The sequence below is a fragment of the Mobula hypostoma genome, chromosome 6 (assembly GCF_963921235.1).
Source record: "Mobula hypostoma chromosome 6, sMobHyp1.1, whole genome shotgun sequence".
Taxonomy (NCBI): Eukaryota; Metazoa; Chordata; class Chondrichthyes; order Myliobatiformes; family Myliobatidae; genus Mobula; species Mobula hypostoma.
Window position 1 is genome coordinate 112,815,976 of NC_086102.1, and position 26,982 is coordinate 112,842,957.

General features: G+C 49.3%; 1 protein-coding gene across 4 annotated transcripts in view; it reads left to right on the top strand.

Moving 5' to 3' along the window:
* LOC134348308 (tRNA endonuclease ANKZF1-like) overlaps positions 1-26,739 on the top strand; it is a 40,261-nt gene extending 13,522 nt beyond the window's left edge. For 3 of the 4 annotated variants that reach the window (XM_063051480.1, XM_063051482.1, XM_063051483.1), the window contains 9 exons: positions 409-631; positions 1,040-1,138; positions 6,020-6,184; positions 9,968-10,081; positions 13,413-14,304; positions 15,309-15,420; positions 23,613-23,780; positions 24,186-24,253; positions 26,600-26,736. In XM_063051480.1, the coding sequence (XP_062907550.1) occupies positions 409-631; positions 1,040-1,138; positions 6,020-6,184; positions 9,968-10,081; positions 13,413-14,304; positions 15,309-15,420; positions 23,613-23,780; positions 24,186-24,253; positions 26,600-26,717 (1,959 nt within the window). In that variant the 3' untranslated portion in view covers positions 26,718-26,736. Of the gene's footprint in view, positions 1-408; positions 632-1,039; positions 1,139-6,019; positions 6,185-9,967; positions 10,082-13,412; positions 14,305-15,308; positions 15,421-23,612; positions 23,781-24,185; positions 24,254-26,599 lie in introns of all 4 variants that reach the window. The other variant, XM_063051481.1, reaches the window with a different exon arrangement.
* The last annotated feature ends 243 nt before the right edge of the window (positions 26,740-26,982 follow it).

Genomic DNA, 26,982 nt, shown 5'->3' on the forward strand with positions numbered 1-26,982 from the left:
GTCAGGCCCTGAGGATCTGGGGAGTTATCCACCCTAATTTGCCTCAAGACAGCACACCTCCTCCTCCTCCTCTGTAATGTGTATACCTCACTGCTGCTTTGTCTCATTTCTGTAGCCTCTGTATCAGTCTCCTGAGTAAATACAGATGCAAAAATCCATTTAAGATCTCCCCCATCTCTTTTGACTTCATGCGTAGCTTACCAAGCTGATCATCCAAGGCACCGGTTTAGTCCCTCGCTGTCCTTTTGTCCTTAGCCATGCCCTCCAGGTCGCTTGAATGATAGACCTGGTGCGTGTGGTAACGGCAGCTGCCTGCCATTCTGTCTGATCGGCTCCCTCCAGAGACTCCATCAACCCCTGACCTCTGCGCCCGTTTTGAGAGCTGTCTGCATGGGTTTGTGATTGCAGGAGATTGAAGATTTACTCTTGGTTTGGACTGAGTACCTGCAAGCAGCCAGTGCCATCTTCCTCCGAGCTCCCAGTCACAACAGAGGCATCTTCCTCGGTGGTAAAGTCCCCGCTCTAAACCGTGGGGACAGCCGACTGCGATCCATCCCCTTCAGCACCCGCAGGGCCACCTTCAAAGAAGTGAAGCGGGTGCACGCGGCCCTCTCCACTGTGGAGATCTACGGTGAGTCAGAGTGATGGTATCTGTCCGTACTGCATGGGTCTGTGGGTCAGTATAACTGTGCAGTGTGTCCGACTGTAGGGGTGTATGAATCAGTGTAACCGTACAGTGTGTCCCACTGTAGGGGTGTATGAATCAGTGTAACCGTACAGTGTGCCCGACTGTAGGGGTGTGTGAATCAGTGTAACTGTACAGTGTGTCCGACTGAAGGGGGTCTGTGGTTCAGTGTAACTGTACAGTGTGTCCCACTGTAGGTGTCTGTGGTTCGGTGTAACTCTACAGTGTCCTTTTCTGTAGCTGAGCCTGATGTGGGGCTCCCCCCACGATGAGGGACACAGCAGCCCATGGACACCCCTCCACTGTACTGATCTCCCAGACACGTGAATTACTGGGTTAAACTTTCGTTTCCAGCGGCCGACACCGATTTCACAACAATCCACAGTCCACAGAGGAGGGTTTGGAAGAAGCAGCTGAAATCAGCGGAGGATGCCCTGTGTTCTGACAGAGACGGTAAGTACGACTGGACTTCACGTCTGGGTTGCTAAGGGAACAGTACTAATGAAACTTGTCAAATGACACGGGTAGGGGCGAAGGTGTGGTGGTAGGAGGGACGGAGGGAGGTGACGTGACGGTAGGAGGGACAGAGGGAGGTGACGTGATGGTAGGAGGGATGGAGGGAGGTGACGTGACGGTAGGAGAGACGGAGGGAGGTGATGGTAGGGATGGAGGGAGGTGACAGGACAGTAGGAGGGACGGAGGGAGGTGATGGTCGGGATGGAGGGAGGTGACAGGACAGGACAGTAGGAGGGACGGAGGGAGGTGACGTGACGGTAGGAGGGACAGAGGGAGATGACATGACGGTAGGAGGGACGGTGGGAGATGACGTGACGGTAGGAGGGACAGAGGGAGGTTGCTGGGATGTCAGGTTGAATGAGTTAGGACTTTATTTCCCAGAATTTAGGAGAATGAGAGGACAATAATTTTCCTTTGGCTTCAGCTAACAGTCTCTACCAAGGGACTAATCTACTAGAACAGGCAGTAGCTTGTCAAAAGCTGATGGCCTCTGAACAATTCACTCCGATTCTTAGCAAAGGTGCTTATTATTGAAAGACAGAGCAGTGAACGGGGCAAATGGCCTGTTTCTCTGCTGCAGAAACGGACCAGAAAGAAAGAGCCGGGCGGGTGACCGTGGGAAGGAAGCGCAGGGTAAGAGGTGCACACTGTCCAGGGGCATCAACCCCAGGGATGCCCACCTATTTCGAACATCTTGCGATGCTCAACACCAACTGTGAAACCTCTGGGGTGGTAGGCAGGACAGAGGAGCCCCACAGGACCCTCTCTAATCCTAAACCTAAACCCCATAAAAAGGAAGTGGTGATAGTAGGGGGCTCAGTTATTGGGTGGGGGGAGGGAAGGGTTTGAGAGTCGGGTGTGTACTGACAAGGAGTCTCGTACAGTGTGTTGCCTACCCGGAGCACAAGTAGGAGATCTCCCTGGACAAGTAGATAAGCTCCTGGCCAGAGCTGAGGTGGATCCAGCAGTCATTGTCCACATTGGAACAAACAACATAGGTGAGGGCAGGCTGACAGTTTTGCAAGACAAATTTAAAGAGTTTGGTAGGAAGCTTAGGGACAGAACTGACAAGATGGTCGTCTGGGAAGTTCTGCCTGTGCCAAGTGTCAGTCCAGGTAAGATGGAGGAGATTCGAAGATTTAACGCATGGCTCAAGTAATGGTGTAGTTTATGGGACATTGGGGCAGGTGGAACCTGTACTGCCGGAACAGGTTACATTTGAACTGGAGGGGCGCTAATATACTGGGCAGACGTATGCTTCAGTTATATGAGGACTGTTTAACTCGGGAATGGGAGACAGGGGGTAGGCACAACTGTTCAAACACCGTAGTGAGGATTAACATATTATGGTATAAACCAATGATAGGCTTCAAAAATATAAAAATGGGTTGGAATAGGATGAAAAACATTAATAAACTAAGGAGGGCACATATAAATGCAAGAAGTATTAAGAATAAAATAAAGAGCGGGAATTATATGCAAGTGCATATAAGTATGATATAATAGCAATAACTGAAACCTGGCTGACGTCAAAGGATGGTGATGAATATAATATAAAGGATATACTTGGGAAAGATAGGCAAGATCTTAAAGGTGGAAGAGTAGCCATATACGTAAGAGAGAATTTAAACGTGATGCTGTTTATGATAGGAGATGAATCGAGACAGTGAAGATATCTGAGTGAGAATTGAAAGCTATAGGGATAAAGGAATAACATTGGGTGCATGTTATAGACCCCCTAATGCTGACAGTGATTTTAATAAACAACTCTACCGGAATATTAAAAAACAAGTTCTGAGGGCGATGTTATAGTTATGGGTGACTTTTATTTTCCAAATATTGAGTGGGAGAACCCAGAGACTAATGGATTACAGGAAAGTGATGGTTTTTTGACCTGTCTAGATTTGATATTCTGTAACAATCAGGCTAGAATTTTAAGTATGTAAGTTGTTGAGCCTTTAGGAACAAGCAATCATAACAGTGTTAGTCTCAAAGTTTTTTGGAAGAGTATATCAGTAAAAACCAAAGCCATTGAATTGGATTTCAGAAAGACAAAGTTTGTGCAGATGCAGCAAAGACTTCAGAAGGTAAACCGGAAGGAACTGTTTGGCGTTGAGTTAGTTGAGAAACCACAGGCTCAATTTAAAGAGGTAGTACAAGCAGTGCAGGAAATGTTCATAACCAAGCTTGGGAGTAGCAATAAAAACAATAGATCAACGACATGGATGAATAAAGATGTGCTTAAAAATGATTCATGAAAAGACAGCGATATAATGAATATAGAAAAAATAGTAATGATGTCAACCATAGGGCATATGAAAATATGAGTTATAGTCAAGAGGGAAATTTAGATTGTCAAAATGCAGAGTGAGAAGGATATTGATGATAATGCTAAGGCTGACCCGAAAAGATCTTTTTCAATACTTTAGTAGTAAAAGAAAAATCAAGAAGGTATTTAAATGTGCTAGGAATAATAGTGAGGTGATAAGTTATGCAGAGAACAATATAGCAGATAATCATAACTCATATTTTGCTAAAGTATTCACCTGCGAAGATGTTAGCCATATGCCAGTAAGTGTAAAGAAAATAATTTGTTTTAAGTGACTTAGAGATCTTAGAAATTGAGGTCCTGCTTGAGCTGAAAAGGCTGAAAGTTAATAAATTTACAGGGCCAGACAACATATATCCAAGGGTACTCAAAGAGGTCTAATTATATCTACAAACCCCTAACATGTATCTTTCAAAAGTCATTGAAAACTGGTGAAGTCTGTAAGGACTGGAAATGGGCTAATGTTGTCCCAGTATATAAGAAGGGTGACCACACTGACCCTAGTAACTATAGACCAGTAAGCTTAACGTGTATCGAAGGCAAGATGATGGAAAAGCAGCTGAAAAGGAATGCTAGCATGGGTTCAGAAAGGGGAAATCATGTTTTACTGGTATGCTGGAGTTGTATGAAGAGGCAGCTAAAATTTATAACAATACAGCAGTTGATATCATTTGTTTGGACTTTCAAAAAGGTTTTGACAACATACCCAACATGAGGTTAATAATCAAATTAAAGAAGGTCGGGATTCAGGGTAAAGTGTGCGAATGGGTGCAGAATTGGCTCAAAACAGAAAAGGAGTTATGGTGAGAGGATCATTTTCACACCTAGAAGATGTTAAAAGTGGGGTTCAGCACAGATCGATTTTGGGGCTGCTGATGTTTTTAATTTACATTAATGATTTGGATAAGCACATAACAAATAAACTAGTAACGTTTGCCAATGACACAAAATTAGGGGGATCAGCTGATAACATTCAGGCAGCAGAATCAATACAGATAGATCTCAACCAAAATCCAGATGTGGGCAGATAAATGACAGATGGAATTTAATGTAACTGCAAATATTACATATAGGAAGTAGAAATATTAGATATAAATATACAGTGGGGGGGGGGGTCTTGAGTGAGAAAGTGCACTGTGTGAGAAGGATTTGTGCGTCCTGGTAGGGTCATCACCATCAACATCTAGACCACGCACAGAAGCAATTAGGAAGGTCAGTAGAATGTTGGGTGTGCTCAGTGGAGTTCCAGTCCAGAGATGTTCTCCTAAAGCTGTGCTTGTACTTGTGAGGCCAGCCCTTTGGTCTCCATGTTGTGTGAGGGATGTAAAGATGCAGGAGAGAGTCCAGAGAAGGGTGACGAGACTCATTCCAGGTCTGCAGGGTATGAGCTATGAAGGAAGGTTGAAGTAATTAAATCTTTTTAGTCTAAGTAGACATAGAATGAGAGGAGGCATGATAGAAGTGTTCAGAATCATTAAGGTTATAAGTAAAGTGGATGCCAGCTGTTACTTCAAAATTAATCCATCATCAAGGATACGGAGCCATAGGTGGAGACTGGTTAAAGGGAGATTTCAGACTAACATCAGGAATTATTTCTTTGCACAGTGAGTTGTGGACACATGAAACAAGCTACCTAGTTGCGTAGTTGAGAGTAGTACCTTAGAGATTTTAAAATCTAAACTCAATAGTTATTTCAACACACTAATGTATAACTCTGGAGTGGTAGAGGCTGTGGGGAAACATGATAGAGATTTATAAGATTATGAGGTGCAGTGATAGACAGCTGGTATCATTTTTCCCAGGGTTTAAATGTATGATACTGAAAGGCATGCATTTAGGGTGAGAGGAAATAAGTTCAAAGGAGGTAGAAAAATTGGCGGGCTGTGTAGGAGGGAATAGATGGATTGACCTTTGAATAGGTTGGCACAACATTGTGGGCCAAAGGGCTTGTACTGTGCTATACTGTTCTCTGTTCTATGTGATGTGTGGCACAGGTTTTTTTCCACAGAGAGTGGTGGATTCCTGGAATGTGTTGCCTGGGATGGAGTGGGCTGATAGATAGATACGTTAAAGGCATTTAAGAAGCTCTTAGATAGATATATGGATGTGCTGGGAAGGGAATGATACAGACATTGTGTAGGCAGAAGGGATGAGATTAGTTAGCTGTTTAATTATTTTGGCGTTAACACGGTGAGCTGAAAGGCTTGTTCCTGGACTGCACTGTTCTCTGTTCTGCTGCAACCCAGAAAGTGACCATTTGGCCCATCGTACCTCTACTGGCTCTTTTTGCGATTTTGGAGAATTGTGGCACAGGGCAGTGGTATTCACTCTGGTAATGGTGTAGAGGGAACTCTGCTCACTTGAGGAGATGGGTCTTTTGGCCTAGCCCTTTGGGGAAGAGGTGGGGGTGTTGTCCTCACTAAGGTGGTGGCAACTGGGAGCATTCACTGCCCTGGCAGCATGTGACCACTCGACTCTTCCCCCTGCAGAGTGCGTAGACGTGGATATCAACCCCTCTGATCTACCAACTGCCCTTGAAGTGGTTGAAGAAACGCTGGGAACCTTGGACCTCCGGGAATTCGAAGTGTCACCAAAAAAGAAACGGGGAAAGAAAAAGAAGAAAGTTTCTGCGGAGAAGGGGATTCATCAAGAAGGTAAAGGGAGTGGGAACTGTGCATATGTGTCTTGTCTCTTGTTCTGTATCTGTTTTACTGATAGAAGTTTATTTGGAATTAATTTGTTATTATCATATGTGAAAAGTTTGTCCTGCATTCTGTTCATAAAGATCAGATTATTACACAGTGTACTAAGGTCAGACAAGGTAAAACCATAACAATACAGACTAAAGTGTAACAGTTACAGAGAAAGTGCAGTGCACATACACTATAAGGTGCAAAATCATAGTTAAGTAGATTTTGAGGTCAAGAGACAATCTTATCATGCCAGAGATGCATTTAATAGTCTTATAAAAGCAGGGTAGAAGCGGTCCTTGAGCCTGGAGATACACGTTTTCAGGCTTTTGTATCTTCTGCTCGATGGGAGAGAGGAGAAGAGAGAATGTCCGTGTGGGTGGGTGCCTGATTACGTTGGCTGCTTTACTGAGGCATTGAGAAGTGTAGACGAGAGTCCATGGAGGGGAGGCTGGTTTCTGTGATGTGCTGAGCTGTGCCCACATCTCTAGCGGTCACGGGCAGAGCAGTTGCTAACCCAAACCATGATGCATCAATAAAAATGGGTGAGGGTTGACAGGGGCATGCTACATTTATTTAGCCTCCTGAGGGAGTATTTACATATTTCCAAATCTTCCATCAGAATATTTACATAAATGTCAAATTAAAACACCACCAATGCTGTCCACAACACACTCCACCCTCCCCCTTACCCCCTTACCAATGAGTAGGTGGATTCCTTTGGATCAAACCCAGACAGCTAGTGGAAGGGATGGGTGTGGTAAGTGAACCCAGGTTTGGATTCTATCCAAGGGGTGAAACAGTTCTTTCTACCCGGCCGGTCCTATTTCCAAACCCCTCCTAGTGAGTTCTCCCCCCAAAACCCCTTCCGGCCGGTTCTCCCCGCAACCACTCCTGGCGAGTTCCCCCACCCAGCCCCCACACACCCCAAAGCATCCACGGCCTAATGTATGAGGCTGAAGGATACATGCCAACACTCCATCTGAGGTTCATAGGATGTTGTTGGCCATCCCTGAGTGATCTCCCCGTGATCTCCCTCCCCCCCCCCCATTACGGCTGCACAAACAGATGACATGGGAGGCTATTCTCCCGACCAGACCAGGGTGATCCCTGACCTCCACACCCTCAGCAAAAGCAGGAAGGCCTCATCAGGAGTGCAGGGTGGGATGTCTGAGAGAGGGGGTCCCACCTTTGTTTGGGACCAGGGACTGCCGTCTCCCCACTCCTTCACATACACCTGAGACTGTGTGAGAGGCCTCGGCCCCTGCCTGTACTCAGGTCGCCCCTAGCAGGCTGGGGTGAGTGTGTTGACATCTGCAGGGTGATGAGACAACAGGAGGGACTGTACTGTCCTGGCCCACCACCAGAGATGAAGAAGTGACCATCAGCTCCACAGATCGTCCCATCTCATGGTCACAGTGCACTCCAGGCTGGGGGGAGCTCTGTAGGTGCTAGCTCTTCGACTCAGAATGGCCTCTTCAGCCCTCAGCTAGAGGCTGTCTGCACATTACACAGGCTGAAGACGTGAGAGAAACAGGTTTGTTATCACAGACATAGGTCATAAAATTTGTTGTTTTCGCAGCAGTAGTAAACTGCAGTATATAAAATATATTTTAAATTATAAATTGCTGGCAGGTGGCTGTTCCCAAACCACCATTCTCCCATCTTCTAACCACCCAGCACAGTGTGTGTATGGAGAGAGTTACTGTGTCTGACTCATACTGTCCCTGTACTGGGTGTGTATATGGAGAGAGTTACCGTGTCTGACCCATACTGTCCCTACACTAGGTGTGAGTACAGAGAGAGTTACCGTGTCTGACCCATACTGTCCCTGTACTGGGTGTGAGTATGGAGAGAGTTACCGTGTCTGACCCATACTGTCCCTGTACTGGGTGTGAGTACGGAGAGAGTTACCGTGTCTGACCCATACTGTCTCTGTACTGGGTGTGAGTACGGAGAGAGTTACCGTGTCTGACCCATACTGTCCCTACACTAGGTGTGAGTACGGAGAGAGTTACCGTGTCTGACCCATACTGTCGATGTACTGGGTGTGAGTACAGAGAGAGTTACCGTGTCTGACCCATACTGTCCCTACACTAGGTGTGAGTACGGAGAGAGTTACCGTGTCTGACCCATACTGTCGATGCACTAGGTGTGTGTAAGGAAAGCATTACTGCGTCTGACTCAGTACAGTCCCTGCACTAGGATAATGTGAAGGAATGTTACTGTGGGGACATTTCTGTGAGCATTATAGTGTGTTACCGTGGGGACATTTCTGGTGAGCATTACAGGTTGTTACTGTGGGGACATTTCTGTGAGCATTATAGTGTGTTACCGTGGGGACATTTCTGGTGAGCATTACAGGTTGTTACCGTGGGGACATTTCTGGTGAGCATTACAGGTTGTTACTGTGGGGACATTTCTGTGAGCATTATAGTGTGTTACCGTGGGGACATTTCTGGTGAGCATTACAGGTTGTTACTGTGGGGACATTTCTGTGAGCATTATAGTGTGTTACTGTGGGGACATTTCTGGTGAGCATTACAGGTTGTTACTGTGGGGACATTTCTGTGAGCATTACAGGTTGTTACTGTGGGGACATTTCTGTGAGCATTATAGTGTGTTACTGTGGGGACATTTCTGTGAGCATTACAGAATGTTACCGTGGGGACATTTCTGGTGAGCATTACAGGTTGTTACTGTGGGGACATTTCTGTGAGCATTATAGTGTGTTACTGTGGGGACATTTCTGGTGAGCATTACAGGTTGTTACTGTGGGGACATTTCTGTGAGCATTACAGGTTGTTACTGTGGGGACATTTCTGTGAGCATTACAGGTTGTTACTGTGGGGACATTTCTGGTAAGCATTACAGATTGTTACTGTGGGGACATTTCTGGTGAGCATTACAGGTTGTTACTGTGGGGACATTTCTGTGAGCATTATAGTGTGTTACTGTGGGGACATTTCTGGTGAGCATTACAGGTTGTTACTGTGGGGACATTTCTGTGAGCATTACAGGTTGTTACTGTGGGGACATTTCTGTGAGCATTACAGGTTGTTACTGTGGGGACATTTCTGGTGAGCATTACAGATTGTTACTGTGGGGACATTTCTGGTGAGCATTACAGGTTGTTACTGTGGGGACATTTCTGTGAGCATTACAGGTTGTTACTGTGGGGACATTTCTGTGAGCATTACAGAATGTTACTGTGGGGACATTTCTGGTGAGCATTACAGGTTGTTACTGTGGGGACATTTCTGTGAGCATTATAGTGTGTTACTGTGGGGACATTTCTGGTGAGCATTACAGGTTGTTACTGTGGGGACATTTCTGTGAGCATTACAGGTTGTTACTGTGGGGACATTTCTGTGAGCATTACAGGTTGTTACTGTGGGGACATTTCTGGTGAGCATTACAGATTGTTACTGTGGGGACATTTCTGGTGAGCATTACAGGTTGTTACTGTGGGGACATTTCTGTGAGCATTACAGGTTGTTACTGTGGGGACATTTCTGTGAGCATTACAGAATGTTACTGTGGGGACATTTCTGTGAGCATTACAGATTGTTACTATGGGGACATTTCTGGTGAGCACTACAGATTGTACAGCACAGAAACAAGCCCTTCAACCTATCACTCCCACGTTGACCTTCCTGCCATTTATGTAAAACCCATTTGCCTAAATTAGGTCGGTTTCTTTCGCCGTCTTAGCTGACAGTGCATGATTCTTGCTTTGTCGAGTAGATGCAGCTCCTGAGATAAACAGAGAGACTGACTTACTGCCAACCAGAGAGGAGGTTAAAGGAAAGACGCAACGAGACGTTATTGGAGCAATTCCAGCTGACGCAGCAGGGGAAGGTAGGCTGGTCAAGTTGGTAACATTGTGGTCAGTCACTAACTCTACCTGAGTCCCATCAACTATCCAAGTTATAAATAAGTACAGCACATAAATAGGCCCTTCAGCCCATCTAGTCTGTGCCAAACCATTTAAGCTGCATATTCCCATCGACCTGCACCAGGACCATAGCCCTCCATATTTCTAATGTCCATGTACCTATTCAAACTTTGCTTAAACTTTGAAATTGAGCTCACTTGCAACATTTGCACTGGCAGCTTGTTCCGCCCTCTCACCACCCTCTGAGTGAAGACGTTTCCCCTCATGTTCCCCTTAAACTTTTCACCTTTCACCCTTAACCCATGACCTCTGGTTGTAATCCCACCCAACCTCAGCGGAAAAATCCTGCTTGCACTTACCCTATCTATACCCTTCATAATTTTGTATACCTCTATCAAATCTCCTCTCAGTCTTCTACATTCCAAAGAATAAAGTCCTAACCTATTCAATCTTTCCTCATAACTCAGGTCCTCCAGTCCTGGCAACATCCTTGTAAATTTTCTCTGTACTCTTTCAACCTTATTTACATTTTCCCTGTATGTAGGTGACCAAAACTGCAAACAATACTCCAAATTAGGCCTCACCAGTGTATCATGCAACTGCAACATAACATCCCATCTCCTGTACTCAGTACTGTGTTTTACGAAGGCCAATATGCCAAAAGCTTTCTTTACGACCCTATCTGCCTTTGACACCAAAATATGATGAAAGCGTTCTTCTTTTTCCTGATCAGAGCCTCTATATCTCTCATCAGCCAGGGTTCCCTGAACTCGGTATCTCTACCTTTCACATTAACAGGAAGGAACATGCGGACCCTGGACCCTTTTAAAAGCTTCTCACTTTTTAGCTGTTCCTTTGCCTTAATAGAGTCGCCCAGTCGACGAGAGCTAGATCCTGCCCAACGCCCTCAAAATTGGCCCTGTTTCAGTTCAAAGTAAATTTATTATCAAAATACATATATGTCACCACATGCAACCCTGAGATCCATTTTCTTGCGGACAATGACAGTAAATACAAGAAACGCAATAGAATCACTGAAAGACCACACCCAACAGGACGGACAACAACCATTGTGCACAAAAAACTTTTCAAATACAGTAAGAAAGGGGGAAAAAAAATACGAAATATATCACAGTAAATATCATGAGATGAAAATGAGATGAAAAGACCGTGAGTGTGAGTTCAGTTCAGTGGACAGGTCCAGCCTGTGAACCTATCCTATCTCTATTGATAACTATTGAAAAACTAATAGAATTGTGGTTACTGGACCCAGAGTGCTTCCCAGCTGCCACTCCAGTTACTTGGCCTGCCCCGTTCTCTAAGGGGAGGTCCAGTGTTTCATCTTCCTGAGTAGGTTCCTTCAGATATTGCATGAGGAAACTGTTTCGGACGCACAGGACAAAATCTGTCCCGTCCAAGCCGTCTGCGCTCCAGGTGGTCCAATTGAAACCTCGCATTAGCACTACCACAACTACGTGCAATTTCCCAACACATCAAGTAACACACACAAAATGCTGGAGGAACTCAGTAGGCCAGCAAGCATCTATGGAAAAGGGTAAACAGTCGACTACTTACTCTTTTTCATAGATGCTGTCTGAGCTGTGAGTTCCTCCAGCATTTTGTGTGTGTGGCTCTGGATTTCCACCATTTGCAGATTTTCGCATATTTGTGGTTCTCCTCAAGTACCCTATGTACAATACAGCCCTATCAAAGTGACTACCGGCCAGTTTTTTTCTACCCAAATGGCTTTGTTAGATGATCCTTTAAGAACATTCCTCTCTAAGCACTGCTGTTCCGCCCTCCCTTGTCAAAAAGGCAACACGCCCTTTATTCCTCCCTGTTCCTCTGTCACACCTAAAGCATCAGTATCCCGAAACACTGAGCTGCCAGTCCTGCCCTTCTGTCAACCATGTTGTTTCTGCTATGGCCACAATATCCCAGTCCCTAGAGGCAACCCACACTCTTGTTTGTTCGCCTTACCTGTTAAGATGCATGCATGAAAACAGATGCAGTTTAAAACAGTGGTTCTACCTGCCCGCTCACTGTAAACATGGTTATCCTGATGGCAGGGCTTACATGCTTTGGTTGATGTCTTCTCTCGAGTTCTCTCCACCCTTCCAAGCTAGTTTATACCCTCCGTGGTGGCAAAAGCAATTTCCTCATGAAGATATTGGTACATTGTTTAGTAACAATAATCAGAAATAAAATTCATCATGACTGACTCGAATGATGTGAAATATGTTTTCTGGCAGTAGTATAGGCAAAGATAAGAAAAATCTAAAATTACAAAAAATAAATAGTGCAAAAAGAAAGGAATAAACAAGGGTTAGGGAACCGACCGCAGTGTGCAGGTGAATGATACACTCTCTCCCAGAGATAAACCCCACAGGGGAATCAATGGGGGGGGGAGAGAAAGGATGGGGGGTGAGATTTGAGATATTGTTGGGTGGAAAGAGAGGGAGGGGAGATGAGGGTGTGATTGCAGTGACTGAGTAGCAGGGAGTCAGGAGAGAAAGAGGGGGTGACAGGTGAGGTTGGAGATACTGAGTTTTGGGGATGGAGGGGAGAATTGGGGTGAGGTTGAAGATACTGTGTGTCGGGGGTGTGGGAAGGGAGAGATGGGGTGAAATTGTCGGGGGATTTGAGAGAGGGTTAATGATATGGGTGAGATTGGATCAGTTTGCCTATGGTCTCCTGCCCTTTCCCTACATTCTACAGACCAGGCTGGGTCGGGAATGGTTGTGTTAGAACATAGAACATTATAGCACTATACAGGCCATTTGGCCCATGATGTTGTACCAATCTTTTTATCCTACTCTTAAGATTAATCTAACCCTTCCCTCCCACATAACCCTCATTTTTCTATCATCCATGTGCCTATCTAAGAGTCTCTTAAATATCCCTAATGTGTCTGCCTCTGAGACCATTCCTGGCAACACATTCCACACACCCACCACTCTATGTAAAAAAAAAACTTACCTCTGACATCCCACCAGTCACCTCTTCCTGCCCAAAGGCTTATCATAAACCTTGTGGTTTCATGCAACAGTCTGTAACTGGTGCCAGTGCTTTCATTCCATAATATTATATCATTCCTGCCACTGGATTCTTCCACCACCCTAGGGATCTGTCTGTGTAAGTAGACCAAGCTCAGGCTCCAGTCATGCCCTGGTCCCACACAGACCAGAGATGGGCCAAGGATAGGTCAACCTTGGGGCACGGGGAGGGTTACAGGACCTGTGGTAAACAGTGGGTCCTCAGGGTGCTGCAGTGATGGGTATGTCCTGTTTCCAGTGCGGAACGACCTGTACACGGCCTGCAGGACTGGAGACGTAGAGCGGCTGCGAGATTTACTCCGTCATCTGCTTCCGGCTCATGTTTTGGAGCCCGGCTGCTCCAGTCCAACACCAGACACCGGACGGAACCCGGAGCAGATCGCGGATGACGGACAGAACCCAGAACAGACACCAGACGACAGAGAGAACCCAGAGCAGGCACCAGATAACAGACGGAACCCGGAGCAGATCGCGGATGACAGACAGAACCCGGAGCAGATCGCGGATGACAGACAGAACCCAGAGCAGACTCCAGACGACAGACAGAACCCAGAGCAGACACCAGATAACAGACGGAGCCCGGAGCAGATCGCGGATGACAGACAGAACCCGGAGCAGATCGCGGATGACAGACAGAACCCAGAGCAGACTCCAGACGACAGACAGAACCCAGAGCAGACACCAGACGACAGAGAGAACCCAGAGCAGACACCAGATAACAGACGGAACCCGGAGCAGATCGCGGATGACAGACAGAACCCAGAGCAGACTCCAGACGACAGACAGAACCCAGAGCAAACACCAGATAACAGACGGAACCAGGAGCAGATTCCAGACGACAGACAGAACCCAGAGCAGACACCAAACTGTGGACAAAACCAGGAGCAGACATCGGATAGCGGACAGACCCAACAGCAGACATCAGGCAATGGGGCCGGACCCAGTGGGGCCACCGTTGTGATGTGGGGGACCCTGGGGGACGGGGGTCTTGGTCCAGGGCCTGTGACAACAGATGTGCTAAATGATCCGGTGGATGAGTCTGGATTCACTCTGCTCCACGTAGCTGCAGCGGCTGCTGAGGGCTCAGTCCTACGTCTGCTGCTGGATGCCGGCTGTGACCCTGCCCGCAGGTAAGGACAAACTGCCGTCTGGGAGATGACAGACTGCCAGAGTACCCGCTGTCTCCATGGGGACAAGGCTGCACACACACGCACATATGCATACATGCATGCACGTATGTACACACACGCACACACACAACATGTATATATGCATGTAAATACAGACCAGATACACACATTATACAGGCACGCACACAATCACATGCACAAGTTGTAGTAACGCAGAGCAACACAGCCCTTCGGCCACACTATTGTGCCGAACTTTCAACATATTCTAAGATCAATCTAACCCTTCCCTCCCACGTAGCCCTCCATTTTTCTGTCATCCATGTGCCTATCTAAGAGTCTCTTTAATTTACCTTGCTCGACCGCCACCCCCGTCAGCGTGTTCCACACACCCACCACTCTCTGTAGAAAACCTACATCGGACATCTCCCAGTCCTGATGGAGAGTCTTGGGGTGAAACATCAACTGTTTGTTGATCTCCATAGATGCTGCTGATTTCTTCCAGCATTTTGTGTTTGTTGCTCTGACATTCCCCCTACACTTTCCTCCAACCACTATTATGCCTCCTCATATTAACCATTTCCATCCTGGAGATAATGTCTGGCTGTCCACTCTATCTATGCCACTTATCATCTTGTGCACCACTATCAGGTCACATCCCATCTTCCAGAGGCATGCCCTCTAGTCCTCTGCACTCTCTCGAAAGCTTCAACACCCTTCCTTTAATGAGGTAACCGGAACTGAACACAATACTCCAAGCGCACTCTACAGAGCTGCAGTATTACCTCGCGGCTCTTGAACTCAATCTCCTGACTAATAAAGGCCAGCACACCCTCCACCACCTTGACCAACCCTGTCAACTTGCATGGCAACACTGAGTATCAGTGGATGTGGAGCAGAACCAACATACATACATGCACACAACATACCAGGTACATGAAGATACATCATGCACACAGGTGTACACAGAGCGTGTTGTGCCATGCTAACCCATGTATCTGTGTCAGGGATAAGCGAGGGCGCCCGGCGTACACTGTGTCCGCAGACAGGGACACGAGGAATGAGTTCCGCAGGTATATGGCCAATCATCCTGGGCGATACGACTACGTGAAAGCACAGGTACGCTGAGCAAAGTCCATCTGCGGGATTTCCGGGAGGGGCAAGGCACTGCCATGGGGTGCGCAGGACAGTGGCGTGAGGAGGGGCTGATGGTTAAACTGGAAGGGGGAACGCCGTATGAGGGGTGGTATTGAGGGAAGGCCACGCTGTGGGTTGGGTGGGTTGTGAACTCTCAGAAAAAGTTGATTTATTTTGGGAATAAACCCCAAGGAACAGAGACAAGGATGGAGGAAGGCGTAGGAGAGAACTGTGTCATCGTGGTAGAGGACTATAGCAGTTTTCTTCTCGCAGGAAGGCTGTTTTGCTTACTTTTGTTGAATCTGTGCCCAGGCTGTGGCAGTGACAGTGGCTGGTGGCTTGCCAGAGTTTGTGTCTGCAACTTTTACTGGAGCTGGGACAGACTTCCCTGGCTGCCAACATCAGCAAGCCCTCTCTCACCTGGAGCGCTCGGCCAGGAATGACAGGGTGATGTGTTTTGCGGCGAATCTTTGGACTGTCACTCGGATGGATGTGTGAATATTGGAGTGTCCCAGCTGCACACTGAGAAGGTCAGTGCCAGAGTTTCATCACACAGTATCCCTGCTTGTCTGGAAGAGACTAATATAATTTCCCTCTTCTCGGAACTGCTCTTCGAAAGACTGATAAGTGTTGTGACTGAGTTAATTCAGCAGCGTTTGATTTCTGACTATGTGGACTTTGACATGGTGGACTGTAGCTCCAAAATGGTGAGACCTTGTTTCGACGCAGGAGCCGTAGCTTCTGGTGAAAGAACTGCAGAGCCACCACTTTTCAGACTGATCATTCTAAACACGGTGCAGTGCGATATCGCCTCACCCGAGAGCTGAGAGGTTAGCTCCTATGGCTTGCGTCTGTGGGTGGGGATGACTGGGATGGTAAGATGCACCAGAAGTCCCTTTACCTACGGTCCACTAGAGAGGTGTCCCTGGCCCTGAGTGGGGGCATAAACATGGAAGGGGTCTTTGTGCCGGTACAAGAGCGACAGACCCCATACAGAATGTGACCTTCTATAACATGCACCCTCACCTCGACAGAGCATAGCTGCTTCCCCAACTGCATTCTTTGGGGAGACGAGGTTGCCAGTCCGCCTTACACCACTCAAGCCAGGCGGAGGTCGTTCTGGGCATGTGTATACCCTCCATTGTAGAGCTAAATGGACCAAGGAGTGCTGAGGGGTACTTTCATTTGTGACACAGGAGCGTTACCGGATCTGCTGGGCTCTGAGCCAGCCACGGTGCCATGCCTGCAAGGAATTTGGGTATATTCATAAGAACTGCCCTGTACACCAGGGCACCAACTCCATCGTGGTGGCACAGGGCCTCTCCCCACTCTCTGTCCCTCCCCCGTTCTCTCTTCTGACCCGGTGGCAGGGACAGGGCAAAAAGGCTAAAGGGAAGAAGAAAGATTTCCAGGCCTTTCCGCCGCAGAAGGATGAGCCAGGGCCTTCCCTTAGTCCCTGCCTGGTGGGTACGGATATCTCTGTGGCTCAGCAAGGGTCTGGAGAGGCTGTGAGGGAGGACCTGGTGCTGAGGCCCAAGAGTTCTGCTGAAATGGAGGCTATTGGACCTCCCCACATCAGAGGAACAAAAATGGGAAGCTGCGCATCCTCTGAATCCAAAGATAGGAACTGACTAAGGGAGAAGATTTACGCCCGCAAAAGGCTGCAAGCATGACTCCCAAGAAAGAGGCTCACTCTCTGCCAGGACAGCCTCACCAGAGCTCGTAGCCTCTGGTGTCATGGTACCCCTTCCGAACAGGGATTGTGTAAGGGGAATGATTCGTCCTTGGGTGGAGCAGAGTGCTCGGAACTTGCGTCCACCGGGGAAGGGAATAACGTGAGTGAACAGGGGTTCCTGGGTCACGGTCCTCCTGAAAGAGTGGAGAGCCAGGGTCCTGATAAGTGGGGAGGTCGTAAGTCCTCCTTGGGGTGCCCAAGGGGTTTGTGACCAAGGCAACTCGAGTGCAATGGCGGTCGAGACTAAAGTGGCTCAAGCCCAGGCTGGTAGAGAGCAGTACCCGCTGCACGAGGCCAGCCCTGCCACGCACCAGGAACAGGGTGTGGGTGCACGAGGCCATCCCTGCCACGCACCAGGAACGGGGTGTGGGTGCACGAGGCCAGCCCTGCCACGCACCAGGAACGGGGTGTGGGTGCACGAGGCCAGCCCTGCCACGCACCAGGAACGGGGTGTGGGTGCACGAGGCCAGCCCTGCCACGCACCAGGAACGGGGTGTGGGTGCACGAGGCCAGCCCTGCCACGAACCAGGAACGGGGTGTGGGTGCACGAGGCCAGCCCTGCCACGCACCAGGAACGGGGTGTGGGTGCACGAGGCCAGCCCTGCCACGCACCAGGAACGGGGTGTGGGTGCACGAGGCCAGCCCTGCCACGAACCAGGAACAGGGTGTGGGTGCACGAGGCCAGCCCTGCCACGCACCAGGAACGGGGTGTGGGTGCACGAGGCCAGCCCTGCCACGCACCAGGAACGGGGTGTGGGTGCACGAGGCCAGCCCTGCCACGCACCAGGCACGGGGTGTGGGTGCACGAGGCCAGCCCTGCCACGCACCAGGAACGGGGTGTGGGTGCACGAGGCCAGCCCTGCCACGCACCAGGCACGGGGTGTGGGTGCACGAGGCCAGCCCTGCCACGCACCAGGAACGGGGTGTGGGTGCACGAGGCCAGCCCTGCCACGCACCAGGAACGGGGTGTGGGTGCACGAGGCCAGCCCTGCCACGCACCAGGAACGGGGTGTGGGTGCACGAGGCCAGCCCTGCCACGAACCAGGAACGGGGTGTGGGTGCACGAGGCCAGCCCTGCCACGCACCAGGAACGGGATGTGGGTGCACGAGGCCAGCCCTGCCACGCACCAGGCACGGGGTGTGGGTGCTGTTGATGATCCAAGGGGAAGTGGTGTCTCCACCTTACACTGGTCCTGAGGCTAGGGCCATGGCTGTGGTGGGGCCACTTGATGAGACTTCTGGTAGTGGAGTGAGCATGTGAGAACGGGACAGGGAGGACGTGGCTGTTTCCCGTAGTGGGGTGAGCATGTGGGAATGGGACAGTGAAGGTGAGGATGACCTGGGATGCAGTGACGGGAACGAGGAGAACTCTTTTGAAGCCAAAATGGTGGAGGAATTCATCCCCGGCAGTGAGTCTGAGACTGTTGCTGTGGAGGAGATACGTGAGTTCTTAGCTGGCACTCTGCGTGGGCAGCATAAGGCCTGACTAGCCGCTAGTCGATGGAAGAACCATAAGGCATAAGACAAAGGAGCAGAAGTCAGCCATTTGGCCCATCGAGTCTGCTCAATGGAGGGACCTGCCTGGGTTTGTGCGATTTATCCTTAAAAGGGGGAGGGATTTGTTAGCGGTTGTGTTGGAGCGACGCCGATTCAGGGAGTTCCTGAGAGCCCTGTTCAGGGTGCTTGGGCACAGGGTATGTGCCTGCTCCCGGTAGCCAGGGCATTCGTGAGAAGATGTATCTCAGTCAGGAAGGTCACAGTAGCAAGTATTGATATCAATGGCAGCAGGGAGTCTTACCGCGGGTTCCGACATCTCTCAGACCTCAGGGAACAGAGATATGTGGTGAGCTTCCTGCAGGAAACCCACACCTCCACCTGGCTCCCAGAATGACATGAGTCACCTCAGCTCCGATTCGAACAGGGTGGTGATCTTGTTGCCCCAACCTTCCAGCTGGAGATAGTGAAGGTTAATGAGCTCGAGCCAGGTCACTAGCTGCATCTCGCCGTGCACTTGGTTGGTGTATCGCTACACTTAGTTAACATTTACGTCCAAGCCCCAGGTGCACTTGTTTCGGGAGATAACTGCTGCTGGGCTCCAAGTGCATTGTCCTCGGGGGTGATTTCAACCGAGCCCTCGAGGAGAGAGATTGCTCTGGTCCTCATAGCAGTCGAGTGTCAGTGCAGCTGTGAGACAGCTGGCTGGATCTTTTGATTTCATCAAAATCTGTTGGAGCCTCACTCCTGACTCTGAGCCATCTCCAGGATGAGTTTCCAGAACACGCATTTCCCCGCTTATCGGCAGCCTCCATGCGGCGATGCCATTCTCAGACCACCGCCTGGTGTTGGCGGAGAGTCTGGCTATTCTTCCATCTGTCCTGGGAAGCCTGGAGGAAAGAGCAGTGGGGTTTACCCTCTGAGGCTCTGGTGGGACGTGGGCAGAGCTCATGTCTAATGTTTTTGCAAGGAATATGCACGAGGGTCGACCAAGAAATGGGTGTCAGATCGAGTGGCTCAAGAACGAGCTCCTTGGCCTGGAGTCTCAAGCGAGCCCAATCATGGGGGTATGCTCCTTTGTTACCGGGGGAAAAGGAAGTGCTGAGGGTCCCGAGGTGCTTTAATGAGGCCATGGATCCAGGATCTGGACCGTGCCATGCCTCACCCTTCTTTTGCTCTCTGGAGAAATGGAGGGAATTGTGTAGGCAATTTGTGGAGCTGCTGGTAGAGGATGGCTACTCAGTCACAGATCTAGTGACAATTGTTAATGAAGTTCACTCATTTTATGCGACCCTGTTCTCATAGGACCCAAGTCAGGAGGTGCAGCGAGTGCTGAGGGCAGATCTGCCAAGGTCACCCCTGAGGCTGTCCAGCAGCTGGACTCTCCCCTATAGCTTGAGGAATTAACTAGCTACGGGTCGGTGAGTCCCTGAGGTTGGACGGGTTGACTGTTCCTCCGGGCCTTCTGGAATAAACTGGTGCTGACTACACCAGGGTCCTGGGCAGAAGCCTAGCAATGTGAGATGGCATAGGATGATCGTGGTCCTACTGCAGAAAAAGGGGGATCTTAGCTGCCTGACAAATCGGTGCCCGGTGTCTCTCCTGTGCACCAAGTATAAGATCTTTGCCTAGGCAATAGCCAATTCCCTGGCTTCCTTACTGTCCCATTGATCCGCCTAGAGCAGTCTTATATTAAAAGACCCTGGCTGGTCTGTTCAGGACAGTATCCACTTCATCCGGGACATGATCCATCTAGTCCCGTGAGTCTGGCCTGCCGGTCATCTTTCTTTCTCAATCAGAAGGCATTTGACAGGATGGATCATGACTACCTCCTCGGACGTGGACCACAGAGTGCCTGTTAAAGTTCAATGGGTCTTTGGCAGTGCCCTTTTACTTTTGGAGGGGAGCATCAGAGCTGCCCAATGGGGCAACTAAACTCTGTCTGCGTGCCTTCTTCAGAAGCAGTTGGCAGGTCTGGTTCTGCATGAGGTAGGCTTTTTGGCTTAGCCAATGGTGTCCTCCTGATGATCACCAACCCTCTTGACCTACAGAGGATGCAAGACTGCCAGTGGGTCCTCTCAGCCACATCCTCTGCCAGGGTCAACTGGGGAAAGTGCTGTGGTCTTCTTGTGGGCCAGAGGGAGATGGACTCCCTGCCAGAGGAGCTAAGACCATTCGCGTGGAGCACCACGTACCTTTTCTATCTGGGGGTCTAGCTAAGCTCCACTGCAGAGAATTGGGGGGGGGCGTGGAGACAAAAGTCTCTATCCGATGGGGTGCTGGTGGTGTCTACTCTGCGCAATTTCGTACGGGGCAGGGCGTCGGTCATTAACCAGCCGGTAGTCTCCATGCTTTGGTACCGGCTGGTCACTTTAGTCCCACCCTCTGTATATGTCGCCAGGATCCAGAGGAAGTTGGTGGATTTCTTCTGGGGCAACAGGAGGGATTGAATCTCCACTGTGACCCTGCGTCTTCCGATTGTGGAGGGCGGTCAGTTTCCGGTGTGTGTACTTACCCGGTTGGCAGCTCTGCTTCAGGACCCTGCAGAGATACCTGTACAACAAGCACCTTCCGAGGTGGCACACACTGGCGACACACTTTCTTCACCGTGGGCATTGCCATAAGGAGGGTACGTGACTCCTGGCGTTGAGCGTCAGCCGCTCTGCTGTGCGGGACTGCCTGCTTTTCACCCGGAGATACTGCGGTTCTGGGGTAGAGACTCCTCCGGTCAGACTGTTCCTGCCCCTGTAGAGGAAGTCGTTTCCCATCCCTCCACAGTGGTGGCTCGAGGGTGTGGAGTGGCTCCGTCTCCACCAACCTCTGTTTCGCCAGAGGTGCTCATGGGACCCAAGCCCCAAGATCTTTTTCAGAAGACGGTTTCTCACAGGATGAGCAGGAGTTGTACTGAGCTGGATCCTGTATGGACTGCTTTTGCACACTTTTCACTTCATGACCCTCACCTACCATCCAGACACGGCATGGAGGCCTGTCTTCCCATCAGGTGGTGAGGGAGGCCCCCAGTGGAAGTCTCTCTTTGTCGGGCTTTTCCCCCTGTATATTGAGTACCTGGGCTGGAGGGTGTTGCACAGGGCAGTACCGTACAATAGATTGCTGGGTAGATTCACTGATACACGGTCCACCTGTCCTTTCTGTGGCCGGGAGGAGTCAATACACGTGTCTACATGGAGCGGGAGGCGTCAATACGCGTGTCTACATGGAGCGGGAGGAGTCAATACGCGTGTCTACATGGAGCGGGAGGCGTCAATACGCGTGTCTACATGGAGCGGGAGGAGTCAATACGCGTGTCTACATGGAGCGGGAGGAGTCAATACGCGTGTCTACATGGGGCGGGAGGAGTCAATACGCCTGTCTACATGGAACGTGAGAGGTTGCAGCCCCTGTCTGAACATCTGAAGGGGCCGCTTCTCAAGTGCTGGCTGCACGTCAGCCCCACTCTCCTGGTCTATTAGCACCCGGTAAGGAGGGGTGTGGGTCACTCGGAGGATGTCCTGGTCAAGATGGCCGCTGGCGAATGAAGGCATTGGCCTGTCGGGGGCTCTGCCTGCCCCTGTTCCAGGGTTACATTCGTGCCAGGGTGTCCTCAGAGAGAGAGCATGTAACCCTGATGAGTACAGGGGGAACTTCTGTGAACAGTGCCCCCCCCCCCAGGGAATTGAGTGCATTACAGATGCTAATAACTGTATTTGAGCATTTGATGGCTCTGGACTTGTATTCGCTGGACTTAAGAAGAATGAGGGGTGACCTCGTTGAAACCTATCAAATGGATAAAGGCCTTGATAGAGTGGATATGGAGAGGATGATTCTTATGGTGGGGGAGCCTTAAGAGCAGAGGACACATCCTCGGAATAGAGGGATGTAGATAGGTAGATACTTTATTAATCCCCAGGGAAATTTGGTTTTGTTACAGCCGCACCAACCAAGAATAGAGCGTAAGTATAGCAATACAAAAAACCCCCAACAAACAAACAACAAAATGCAAACTATGCCAGATGGAAAGTAAGTCCAGGACCAGTCTATTTGGCTCAGGGTGTCTGACCCTCCACGGGAGGAGCTGCACATTCGATGGCCACAGGCAGGAACGACCTCCTGTGCCACCAAGTGTTGTATCACAGTGGAATGTGGCCAAAGTCCAACAGTAAAAAGTTCAATATCCAGTCTGCAAACACGTTCCTCGATCGTAATATGCCCCGAATTGCACCATCCGTTGTTAGCCAGAACAGTAAGCACCCAACTCCTTTACGCTTACTGCTCTCAGTGTACCTCTGGTCAGCCGGAACGGTATTACCCACCGAACTCCTCTTCTCCAAAAGTCTCTGTTGTCTCGACCCAGTCCTCTTTCCTCGGCTTTGTGATTCCCCCTCTGCATTCTCTGTGTGCTTTCCTCCGGATTTCATCAGGGGTGTCCGCCACTCTGCTCGCTAAACTGGCTGGCATTTGCTGGTCCGTGGAATTCCTCCTCATCTCTGTCCTTTTAGAACAGAGATGAGGAGGAATTTCTTTAGCCAGAGAGTGGTCAATATGCCTAATTCATTGCCACAAGTAGCTAAGTCTTTATATATATCTAAGGCAGAGCTTGAAAGATTCCTGATTAGTGAGGACATGAAGGGATAGAGGGAGAAGGCAGGAGATTGGCTGAGAGAAAAATTGGATTAGCCATGATGAAATGGCAGAGCAGACTCGATGGGCCAAATGACTAATTCTGCTCCTGTATCTTATGGTATAACTGTATTTTAATTTGAATTCACTAATGTATTGTAATCCCTAACCTTTGTACATCTTTTGTATTTGAATAAGTTTTGTGCGTTTGTTAAAAAAATGGGTTGGTACAGAGGGAGGGTCGCACTGTAGGGGGCAGTACTTAGGGACAGTTGGAAACAGTACGGTGGATGTCCTGTGGTACGGATATTTTGTTGTGCCCAAACAGATTTCTACACCGCTAACGTGTGAACTGGAGGCACAGAAAGCCGCTAAGAAGCGAGCGCAGAAAACCGCCAGGAAACTGAGGGAGAAAGAACGGAGGGAAGAGAAGAAGAGACTGGAGGAGGAAGAAATGGAGAGGAAAATGTTCTTGGCATTGAGTGAGCGAGAGAAGGTGGGGGCTCCCTGGAACTGACATGGGAAGGGGAGGGATGGGCTGGGGAGAAGGGTGGCTGACATGGTCAGGGAGGAGGGGAGAGGGGTGGGCTAACCCGATCAGCAACAGGACTATGGTGTGGAGTGGCAGGCTGACGAAGTCGGAGGGGAAAGGAGGTGGGCTGATGCTCTTGGGAAAGGTAGGATGGTGGGATGTTGGGGGGTTGCCTGGGGATTTCACAAGGAGGGAAGAGGAATGGCTGATACAGTCAGGGAGGGGAGGCTGGAGTGGATGGGAGTGGTGGGCAAAGGGTTGGGCTGACACTCTCGGGAAGGGGAGAGGGGCTGTGCTGACGTGCAGAATGTTGCCTGAGGGTGAGCTTGTATTGGGTGTCAGGGACACTGACCTCGTGGTTTATTGCAGAGAGCTCTCGCCGCAGAGAAACGCTTCACCCAGCAGCTGGTCAGCAATGGAGCAGTCCCAACGGACAGGTAACAGAACCCCGACCTCTCATTGTACACTCAGTGGCCACTTATATAGGTACACCTGCTCGTTAATGCAAATATCTGATCAGCCAATCATGTGGCAGGAACTGAATGCATAAAAGCATGCAGACATTGTCAAGAGGGTCAGTCGTTGTTTAGACCAAATATCAAAATGGGACTCTGTAAGTGACTTTGACCGTGGAACGATTATTAGTACCAGATGGGGTAGTTTGAGTATCTTAGAAACTGCTGATTTTCTTGGGATTTTCACACACAACTCTAGTTTACACACAACTAGTCTCTAGTTTACAGGGAATGGTGCAAAAAACAAAAAAATCCAGTGAGTTGCAGTTCTGTGGGCAAAAAACAGCTTGTTAATGCAAGAGGCCAGAGGAGAATGGCCGGACTGGGTTAAACTGACAGGAAAGTGGCAGAAACTCAAATAACCACGCCGTACAACAGAGATACGCAGAAGAGCATCTCTGAACACACCTGTCAACCAGCAGAAGACACCGCCAGGTTCCAGTCCAGTACCTAATAAAGTGGCTAGTGAGTGTATAAGTACTCTTAGATACTCACATGGTGCCATATGCACTACACCACAGAAGTAGGCCCTTTGGCTCATCTAAGTCCATGCTAACCTGTTATTCTGCCTAGTCCCATCGACTCACCTGAACCACAGCCCTACATACCCCTCCCATCCCTGTACTTACTTAAACTTCTTTTAAATGGTGCAATCAAACCCACATCATCCACCTCCAATGGCAGTTTTGTCCACACTTTCACCACCCGAGTGAAGAGGTTCCCCTTAAATATTTTACCTTTCATCCTTAACACATGACCTCTAATTCCAGTCTCACCCAACCTCAGTGGAAAAATTTACATTTACCCTATCTATACCCCTCATAGTTTTGTTTACCTCTGTTGAATCTCCCCTCATTCTCTTATACTCCAGGGGGATAAAGCCCTAGCCCATTCAAACTTGCCCTTGGCAACATCCTTGTAAACATTGATGGATGAAAGAAAATTGGAGTGCTATGCAGGGTGGGGGGGGGGGGAAGGGTTGTTGATTTTGGAGTTGGCTAAAAGGTTGGTGCAAGTCGTGCACCAGAGGGCCTGTAAGGTTGTTCTATGTATAAACCCTGTGAACGCCTGCATTAGATTCCAGTCTGTAAGTTATTCTGTAAACACATTCTCCCCAGCTGACTATGTACAGCAGACAGATATGAACAAATATTTGGGAGTCCAGCAAGGTGGAGTTGCTGATGGCTGTTAGATCGGAATTCTGTTTCCCAACTTGTGGATTGTTTGTGTTGTACGCTGTTGTAACGCTGACAGGACCTGTGTACAGCACAGACACAGACCCTGTTGTAATCCTGACAGGACCTGTGTAGAAGGGGACAGCACAGTCACAAACTCTGTTGTAATGCTGACAGGAGCTGTGTAGGGTGGTACAGCACAAACACACAGGCACTGTTGTAACCCTGACAAGTCCTGTGTACAGCAGAGACACAGATCCAGTTGTAATCCTGACAGGACCTGTGTAGATCAGTACAGCAGGCACAGACCCAGTTGTAATCCTGACATGACCTGTGTAGAAGGGTACAGCACAGTCACAAACCCTGTTGTAACCCTGACAGGACCTGTGTGGATCAGTACAACATAGACACAAACAGACCTTGTGGCCTATGTTAATCCCATTGTCCACATTAGACTCATCTCCCATGCAAATATATTTAAACATTGAACGTATGTACCTGTCTCTCCTACCTTGTTCGGATATTCACCAGACTGTGTGGGGAAAACGTACCTCTCAGCTCTGCATTGCATTTCTTTCCCCTCACCTTCAATCTGTGCCCTATGGTTCTGCACTCCACTGCTGGTAAAAGACTATCCATTCTTTCATAATTTAACAAACAGCATTAAGGTCACCACCTACATTCCAGGGAGGACAAACCCAGCCTGTGCAATCTCTCCTTGTAATCACAGCCCTACATTCTAAGCAACATCCTGGGCAACCTCTACCCACTATCTATCCTAGAAATCCAGAGCAGCACACAGCTCAGGTAGCACCTGTGGAGGGAAATAACCAGTCAACGTTTCAGGCCAAAACTCATCATCAAGACTCCTGATTACAGGCCCAAAACATCAACTGTGTATTCCTGCCTGTAATCCACCCTGTAGTGTGATGGACTGAACTAAACCTGATATTCCAAGTACAGTCCATCCAGTGTTTAATGTGCTCTCCCAACTCTTGTATAAACTGAACTGCGTGGGAGCCTGTCACCCACTCCAGAATTTGTTACACAAGCTCCTGGGTTCGATTCAGCTACAATTGTCTCTTCCTCTCAGCAGGCGCTGTTGGCTGTGTGGCCAATCTCTGGCAGGACGAGTCCCCTTCGAGTATCTCGACTACAGTTTCTGCACCACCCGCTGTCTTCAGGAGCACAGGAGGCAGCAAACACTTTGAGAGGGAGGGAGATCAGCGGCACCTGGTGGAAGAGGCACCTCCAATTACAACACTTGCTGCGAGGCCTGCTCCTATAGAGGGGCTGACCAAGACAACAGTGCCTGACCAATAGAATTGGAGAAAGGTGCATCTGCATGGCGTGGGTCAGCGATGAAGCTCTATGCTGGGGCTGTGGGGGGGCACAGCTCCATGGTGGAGCTCCACCCCAGGTCTGTTTGGAGGGGCTGGAGCTCCACGCTGTGGACAGAGCTGGTAATGGAACTCC